This window comes from Sinocyclocheilus grahami, unplaced genomic scaffold (genome assembly GCF_001515645.1).
Source record: "Sinocyclocheilus grahami isolate Dianchi unplaced genomic scaffold, SAMN03320097.WGS_v1.1 scaffold277.1, whole genome shotgun sequence".
In the NCBI taxonomy this organism is placed as follows: Eukaryota; Metazoa; Chordata; class Actinopteri; order Cypriniformes; family Cyprinidae; genus Sinocyclocheilus; species Sinocyclocheilus grahami.
In genome coordinates this window covers 1413320-1422941 of record NW_015505456.1, presented here as the reverse complement: position 1 = coordinate 1422941, position 9622 = coordinate 1413320, and the positions used below count along the sequence as shown (strand labels likewise).

General features: G+C 35.7%; 1 protein-coding gene across 1 annotated transcript in view; it reads left to right on the top strand.

Annotated features, from left to right (window-relative positions):
• Window positions 1–8444, top strand: part of LOC107600063 (kelch-like protein 24) — a 19312-nt gene extending 10868 nt beyond the window's left edge. Inside the window, exons 5-8 of the mRNA XM_016291835.1 lie at window positions 400–518; window positions 4248–4436; window positions 7601–7789; window positions 7872–8444. Coding sequence (XP_016147321.1) covers window positions 400–518; window positions 4248–4436; window positions 7601–7789; window positions 7872–8072 — 698 coding nt within the window. The 3' untranslated portion in view covers window positions 8073–8444. The remainder of the gene's footprint in view (window positions 1–399; window positions 519–4247; window positions 4437–7600; window positions 7790–7871) is intronic.
• Window positions 8445–9622: the final 1178 nt, after the last annotated feature.

The following is a 9622-nucleotide window of genomic DNA, read 5'->3' as shown; positions in this document are numbered from 1 at the left end:
ATATATATATATACACACACACACACACGCACATATATGCCAAAGCAGCTTTTTACATTTTCATTTAAATTGTTCATATAAAATATTTTAAATGTATTCTATTTCAGATTTATTCAGTTAAACAAGTTTTTTGTTCACAATAACAACACTCGCTTGTCTAAATAGGGTCATTCCATAGACTTGTATTGTTTTTATTCTGAGCAGTTAGAAATAACCCTCACAGAAAACTTTTGCATTTTTACTTTTTATTTTATATTTTTTTCTACAAATAAGGATATCGTCCAAAGGGAGGGTTTGTCAGTTTTAGCTCATTTTTGGGTAAATATGATTAAGTTGACACACACACACACACACACAGCTTGCTAATGCTGTTGTTAATGTTGTGGTTGTTATTTACAGGTGGACGCATCAACAGCAGTTACGTCTGGATGTATAACTCTCAGCTCAACATCTGGATCAGAGTGGCCTCTCTAAATAAGGGTCGATGGAGACACAAGATGACCGTCCTACTGGGGAAGGTGAGAGGGAGTGGTGTGTGTCTGTCTGTGTGTGTGTGTGCTTCAAGTCCCAGTGTCCCATTTCCTAAATCAAAAGCACACTTCCTTTAGTGCATTGTGACCGTATGGAGAAAATTATGCAGGATTTGCACCTTTGGGTTGCACTGATAAAACATCTAATGTAAGTAAATATTTGTATTTTAAGTATTGCTTGGGAAAAATCAGTTTAATTGGTTTCAAATACATGGCTATTTTTGAATGGCTGTTAATGGACAAATATGATTTTGGCTTTTTGTAGCCCCGCCCCCCACATTTGTTCCTTTGTTTTTCCTTAAAATAATTAACCCTGTATTGAAATTACTCAAATTTTCTCTTCTCTTTCTTATAATTATCTTCAAATATTTCAGATTGATACACTTAACGTTTGCTCTACTTTAAATATTTTTTTTCTTACCCAATTGGCATGTTTTTAAGCATATATGCAATAAATTATTTTGTGGTTTATGCTTCAAACAAGATAAAACACTTTGGCTGTGGAGTAAGAGAAATAAGCTTTAAGTTTTTTACAGCACAAAACTAACCATTACATATAAGCGCAAAAAAATGCTGTATTTTAGTAACCAGGGTTTAAGTGTGTTTAGGACTGTTGTTATGAAAAAATGTTTACAGCTGTAATCCGATTGTGCTGTTTCCATTTAACTGATAATTTTGTAGAAATTAGCTGCCCTAGTTATTGTGTGTTGTGTTTGTCTTATGGAAAATCATGCTTCACTTCCTGTGAATTGTTTGTGGGCTTTTCATGTTTCATGTTTTGTTATGATAGTCTTTTGGTGTTTTATTTTGAGAGTTTGTGAATGTTTTAAACACATGCATTTTATTACACATGCAAGGGGTGTAATGTGCTGCCTGCTTGGATGTAGTACGTTTTCTGTTCATACACATAACGAGAGAGAGAGAGACATACACAAAATGCTCTCTTGAGACTTTTTATTTTCTTGGAAAACGGTTGTTGTAATTCTCTCTTTTGTGTGTGTGTGTGTGTGTGTGTGTGTGTGTGTGTATGTGTGTCTGTGTGTGTGTGCCCATCCTTCTCTATAGTTGTTTACAGACACATTTGCTTGGTTTTAAGGATGTTTGTAGCTCTTTAGAGGGAGGACTGAAATGAGTTTCCATTTTGAAGGAAACAGTTCACCCCAAAATAAGTTTTGTTAACATTTACGCCCTCATGTTGTTCTGAAACATTTATGATGTTTTCTTCAATTGACATGAGGGTGAGCAAATGATGCTGCAGAATTTGTATTTCATTGAACTGTCCCTTTAAATGTTTTCATTCAGTCTTCCAATTTTTTTACCTTAGGTTTTTTTTTAATGCATTTCATTTTGCATTGTTTGTGTGTATATGTTGTTTATGGCCATGTTTGCATGCCAAATGCATTTCTAACCGTGGCCTAGTAGTCCACAGCACAGCACGAATTTTCCACAACACAATAAAATCGCCACAACACAACTCTTAGGACTAATTTCGTTGTGCACTACTGGGTCACCATAATTACTATGTTTTTTAATGCTTTAAACGACAAACGCAAAACAGTACACCAGACATTATGAAGCCAGGGGAACAAATCGAACACATATTGTATCAGTTTGATTGATTATGGAAGAAGAGAGACAAAAGAAAATTCCTTGGGAGTCATAGGAAAATTTAAGTAAGAAACTCATATTTCATGAGATACCCTTAAGTGCTAAAAGAAATGACAAACTAAAACAATATCCTTATCAAACCAACTTTTCATAAAAATACAAAATACGAAGCATTCGAAAACTAGCTAGAATTTTAAAAAAAATGCTTCCTTAACCTCATAAACAGTAATTGGTGAGTCACATGAAATGTTTTAATCATCTTGATTAATAGAATTAACATTACCAAGATGCTTACAGAAAGTATCCAAATCAGCTAGATTAAATTTAGATTCGTACAAATTTGAGTAAAAATTGACAAAATTGGGAAATTTCTTTAGGATTTTCTGAGACAATCCCTCCAATATTTAATTGACAAATAAAATTGTGTTTATCCCTGTTTTAAGTAAAAAAAAATAGAAAGACATCTGTTCTCTGCGTTCAAGCCACCTTTGCCTTGACCTTTTGAAAGCACCTTCTGTTCTTAATTTATACAAGTCATCCAACTTAATTTGCAACATATCGTATGAGCCACAGGCCGTTCAACATCATCCATACGCCGCTCAAGACTAGTAACCTTCTCAACAATGACCTTCAATTTGGCTGACATGCCCGAGATCTTTTTTCTATTCCATCTGAGCGGCTGTTGATCATCTGTGTTTTTCCTAACAGCTGTGACGAGATGTCAGCTCGAGTGACGTCACTTGCTCTTTTCTTTGTGACCGGCGATTTACTCTGAGTGACTCGGAACTCCTCTTCAGCTAAAGTGAACATATCTTCCTCGCTCGCGCAAGAAGCAATGCAATCATGACCACCGCTGGCTGGTGAGCACGCGTTATTACTAATGTTAGCCACATTAGCACTGACCGAAGAGTAATTCAAAGGACCATGTTTACACTACATGGCAATGCAATACAGAAGAAAACTTCAAGTCAAAGATGTAACAAAACACACACAGCATACAATTAATTAAAAGTGTTTTTGCTCTAAGCACAGTTGGTGCCAGAGCTCGCACAAACACATCTGATCAGGCAGCCATCTTGGTCTCACTCCGTAATAACTAAGTTCACCTGGTGATCCTTTGAAAAATGAGTCTCTTTCTTTGACATTCCCGAAGAACCCCTAGTGTTTTGCTGAAAAACAGTTCAAGCAAGATAAAACAATGATGAATGCATGTACGGGTAGATGGTAGGAAATCATGTTTGATAGCATATCTTACATAATTTAATTCCATCTACTTCATTCTCATATCTTGTTTGTGCAGTTCCGTATAAAATTACTTGCAAGTTTTTAGCGTGCAGAGACGGCGGGGTTCAAATCGTGATCTAATTTTTTTTTTTTTTTTACACCAAGCAAGATTGCAACTTCAACTAGCCAGTAATCACCATATATATTTATCATGGAAGAAGACGCACATATAACATTTTGGTATGGATACAATTACTTTCCTTTTATTAATGAATAAATATAAGGTTATGGATTTCATTTTAATCAGTGAAGACAGGGTAGGACAGGGTTTAAATCATCAGAGAGTATGAATAAGAGAACTTTAGCCTCTGAGGTTAGAGGTCATCAGTCTGTATGTGTGTTTACGTTACATGTGATCTTAGGCCTTAGGCAACTGCGATCTGTTTCTCCTCTCTGTTGAACAGGTTTCCTGTTGAACAGCTTTAATGTGGGTCATTGTCATTACATTATCATCGTGGCCCCTCCACACTTCCTCTGCTGTGTCAGTTTGAGAATAAAGCTGTTTGTGGAGAGGATACGACAAGTGCTTGTCTTTGAACAGCTACAGAGAAACACCAAAGCCAGGGAAAAGTGGTGCTTATGTTAGATCTCTGTCGCCGAAAATGTACCCACCCTCAGGCCATCCAAAATGTAGATGAGTTTGTTTCTTCATCAGAACAGATTTGGAGAAATTTAGCAGTACATCACTTGCTCACCAATTAATCTTCTGCAGTGAATGGGTGCTGTCAGAATGAGAGTCCCCCCCCCCTTTTCTTTTAGGGTTGGATTATCTACATGTATTCATTAAGATAGCAAGGTAAACATATCTGTGTATGTATCCTGCAGGTGTATGCAGTTGGAGGTTATGATGGGCAGTCTTGTCTCAGTAATGTGGAGGTGTACGACTCATTCTCCAACCGCTGGACTGAGGTGGCCCCCATGAAAGAAGCCGTCTCCTGCCCGGCGGTCACCAGCTGTGCGGGAAAGCTTTTCGTCATTGGAGGAGAACCCTATGAAAACAGCTGCTCCAATAAGGTGAGTGTGAAACAGTGCTAAACACACCCACAATATAAAATTAGACCGAGCTCATCTATGAAACCAAAAAACTTGGTCTTTGTTCTTTATTTAGAACACCTATAGTGCAACTTATGCCTGGTGATTTTGCAATGCTGGCAGACCCTTCCTGCAATAGTGCTTTTGAGTAGGTGTCTTGAAAAGGAAAACCTTGAACCTTTTTGTTTAGGTGAGGCCTTTTATCAAATAAAAACTTTTTTTTTTGTCTCTGCTAGAAAAAGCTCACATCCCTCATTTCTGCAATAACCACATCTGATTTTTCTGTTTAACATGATGCCTTTATGAAGCAAATTGACCATAACCAGTGCAGCAGAGAGTTTAACCAACCTGTAACACCGGCTCTGCTCTCAACCCTAGTGAGCGATGTACTTTGATTAGGCTGAACTGGTTTGCTGGTAAAGCAGTTCTCCCAGCCTGACTAGCTGCAACATGCACCAAAACCAGCTAAAAGACCAGCCTGATCAGGCTGGGAGACATTTTTGACTGGTTTCATATGAACCATTTGTCACTTGAGTTTTGTTTTGTTTTTTTGTTACAATGCTTTTTTAGAAGATAGCATGCCCATCTCAACAGCCAGCGAGGTCGCTCACTAGGGTTTGTCATACTGTTTGTCTTATATTTGACTAAATTTAATTTTAATGTAATTTTTTTTTCCCATGTAAACTATCGTTCAACAATTTTAGTAAGATTTTGTTTTAAAAAATAGTCTCAAGATTGCATTAATAATACAGTAAAAACATTAATATTTTTTAAATATTATTGACATTTGAAATATTTTTTTTCTTTTTAAATTTATTTTGCTAATTCAGTTTATTCCTAGTGTCTCATGATCCTTCAGAAATCATTCTAATATGCTGATTTGATGCTCTCAAGAAACATTATTATTATTATTATTAACAATGTTGAAAACAGTTGTTCTGCTTAATACATTTGTGAAACCGCAATTTGTTTCAGGATTCTTTGATAAATAGAAAAGAAGAAAATCTAAACTGTCCCCAGACTTTTGAACATTTGAACTTTTGAACTCACCTGTAACGTTCCTCATGTGACCCCTAAAATATGGGCATCTCTTTGAACAGAAGGGCTGCTAACGGCAGATGGGTAGTGAATGTGTGTTTTGTGCAGGTGGTCTATAACCTAGTGGACAGGTGGGCCTGCATTCTGAGCTTATTGTCCTCAGACACTGCTGCCATCTCGGGTAACATCTCACATGGGTTTCTCTCATTGATTTTCCAGTGCTCAGATTACTGCATTCTTTACTTGCCATCTGGAACAGAAAGAGAGAGAAAGAGAAAAACATGAAAGGGAAGGATCTGATATAGTTTAATACAAAGCTCTCTTATACAAAATGCTGCATGTTCCTCCATATAAGTGCTGCATCTGTCATCTGAGAGTTTCCAAATGGTGTCTCTTTGACAATATATCTTTACTCTCTGTCAGTTTGCGTGTCTTCAGTGGCATCCATATTGTCAATCTTTCAACATCAGCCAGCACAGAGAAAGATGTTTGCACCGAAGAGTGCAAATATTAGATTTACCAGTTTGTTCTGGTTTTCGCCCTCAGGGCCTGTACTCTGCTTTCAGCTCATTAAATAGGATATTGTGCTGATGACTATGAGGAATTTACAGAGAGATTATGACTATGGTGTTTGATCACTGTTATAACACCTGCATATTCATGTATTCAGGAATGTTTGCGTTTAATTTCTGCACATAGGAGGTTATGATGGTTGTGAAATAAATATATATATATATACATATATAGCAATTTATATACATTGATTTGATTCATTGACAAAATCTCTTATGTAAAGTACTTCACAGATTTGTTCCCCATCTAAATAAAGTGTCAAAGTAACAAACAAAAATAAATAAATAAATGAAGTTCATAAACTGAAAAGTAAGACCCAATGCTGTTATTGTTAACTGATGCAGTTTAAAATAATTGTTTTGTTACTTAAGCTGAAATAAAGTAAAGTAGAAATATTGGATGAAGAACTTAAACTTTGCCTTGGCAGGTAACTGAAATAAGTTCTAAATAAGTGCTAAAATTACTGAAAAATAGAAATACAAAAGAAAAACTATTGACAGAATGTGATAAAATAACAAAAATACATACAAAATGCAGAGATGCAAACAGGTAAAGGGGGAAAAGGTGAGAACATTGTGTGGATCGAGGGCATATGCTCCACACAGAATTTATTTATTTATTTGCTTTACATGCTCATTTGTAGTTACTTTAAGGTATTTAAAAATATATATTTTTTTATTACCTTAAATGTGACCCTGGACCACAAAACCAGTCATAAGGGTAAATTTTTTAAAATTGAGATTTATACATCATCTGAAAGCTGAATAATAAGCTTTCCATTAATGTATGGTTTGTTAGGATAGGACAATATTTGAAAATCTGGAATCTGAGGTTGCAAAAATCTAAATATTGAGAAAATCGCTTTTAAGGTTGTCCAAATGAAGTCCCTTAGCAATGCATATTACTAATCAAAAATTATGTTTTGATATATTTATGGGAGGAAATTTAGAAAATATCTACATGGAACGTGATCTTTACTTAATATCCTAATGATTTTTGGCATAAAAGTAAAATCGATAATTTTGACACATACAATGTATTTTTGGCTATTGCTACAAATATACCCCAGCGACTTAAGACTGGTTTTGTGCTCCAGGGTCACATATGTCCAAAACTGTAATTTTTAACAAAACAAAAAAAATTATTTAACATCTTGTTGCAACATTTTACAAAAATTAAGATTGAATATATTCTCTCTCTTTTCACCGTTCCCACATCTCAGACTTCAAATACATAAAATATTAACCTTTATAGACATAGTTTTTGAAGTAAAGAGTAAAGAAAATACTATACAAAACTTATTGAAACAACCAGTTATTTATTCACCCTTGTAATAGGGTCTATTTCCACATCTATGAAAATGACTAAAACTAATATTGAAACTATAATAAATGAAAACTGTATATAAACACTGATTCAGAAAATTACAATAATAGTATATACATAATACTAAAAATAACTAACTAGTATGAAATAGTATTAGAATTTTAAGACTTTTCAAGATTATAAAACAACCTTTTTCCATTGTGTTTTAGGTCCAGTGTTATGACCCAGAGTCAGACAGCTGGCAGCTGAAGGAATCTATTCCCTTCACCAAACCCAATATCTCTGCCGTTTCTCTCAATCACCTCATCTACGTATGCGGTGGCCTCACCAAGTCCATCTACTGCTACGATCCTTCACAGGACCACTGGATGCATGTGGGCCACACCTTCAGCAGACAGGTACCGGAAGCCTAGTGAAAACCTCAAAGTTCCTGTCATTTAGTACCGTATACTGATTCTATAATTGTTTCTGTGTGTTTAGGAGAGTTGCGGTATGTCCATTTGTAATGAAAAGATCTACATCCTGGGTGGACGGGGAGAAAACGGCGAAGCCTCTGACAATATTGTGTGCTACGACCCGGCCTCTGGCATCATCACATGCACGGCTGCTATGCCTCGTCCCATCTCCTACCATGGCTGTGTTACCATACACCGTTTCAGCGAAAAACAACACAAACCCTGAAAGCATCTGCAAACGTACATCTAAACTGTCCCAAGCATGGAGCTGTAGACCCTTACGTGCATATCAACTTTGCATCACTTAAATTGAGTGACCACTGATATTTTTTCTATCGCTTATGCAGTTAACATATATACATCTACATGCACTGTAGGAGGAGCACCTTGTTTAACTGCGACAGTTGATTTCATCATCATGCCAAACCTGTTATTATCTGAAAGGCAACAGTCAACTGACTTTTTTCTGGAACAAGTATGTAAAACATAAACTTCCTCATAACTGAAATACATTCAGAGAATGAGTCAGATCTGATGGAGTAATCACCTTTGATGTCCTGTATTTATAAAAGGACTCTAAAAATGCACACTTCCTTTACTATTTTTCTTTCTTTTTTTAAGATTTTTGTAATTTTTTTTTTTTTAAATGTGCATTTGTTTATGCCTTTAACTTTTTTATTTCTTTGTTATTTTGTAGCATTATTCTTGCATTTTGACAACGTTTGTAAAGTCTGCAGACAGAAACTTGTTTTAGGTTCGGTCTTGGGGTGATTTTAATGTGCTTTTTACTCTTTTTACATCATATTATGCTTCTGAGCTTACTAAGTAAAAGAAAGCACTTAAATACTACATCGGACATGCTGTATGAGGAGTTTTTTGCATTCTAAGCATTTGAAAACCTAAGGCTGGAAACTGCACACCTCAATGATGGACAGCTCTGATTTTGGTCAATGAATTGTCACGTCAGGTTCTTATAGGTTCTTGATGAACCGTACAGCTGTGAAACTGTTTTTTTTTCTGCTGTGTATCAGATCTGTATTTAAGTGTCTCCTTGTCTTTAGTGTGACAACCAGGACGTGCCTTTCTGATCTTTTTTTAATTTAATTTTTTACCAGAGCCCCAATCATGCACTTGTATGTACTAGTGTTAGTAATATATGACAATGTAAATACATTCTACTCATTTAATGTTATCTGTGTTGTTGTATGTTGTGCTTTGTAAACAATCTCACAGCTGTAGATAGCATCAGAATTTTTTTGTTGGACTGCCGGAAATTCTTGTGTTTGCGTGTATGGTTGTGATGCGTGTTCAAATTAACCTGGAACTGTTTTCATGTTTAGCAGTAAGATAACAGCAGTCTCAGCTCTAGTACTGGAAGCAGACATTTACCTGTCAGAATAATTTTGTGTAATTCATCTGAATGTGTCAGGCAGGATGCTGGCAGCTAGTTTACCCAAAGCACTGCGTCTCCTGCATTTCTGCCTGCAATGACAAAAATATAAGTGTGTCTGTATATACTTATTTATATGTTTTCATATACATAATGTTGATTTGTCCTTCGATCATTTTGATTATTACCAGCTGTACTGGTCTAAATTTTTGTAAATGTTATTTTGCCAACATTCGTATGGCCCATTATGCTATTTTTTAAATAATATCTGACAGTTTTTCAAACCCAGCTTTATATTGTTTGTCTGGGATAGATGTGGTGTTTTGTAGGATTGTATGGACACAATTGGTCCAAGCTCTGGGTTGGTTTTCAGCTCATTCATAAGT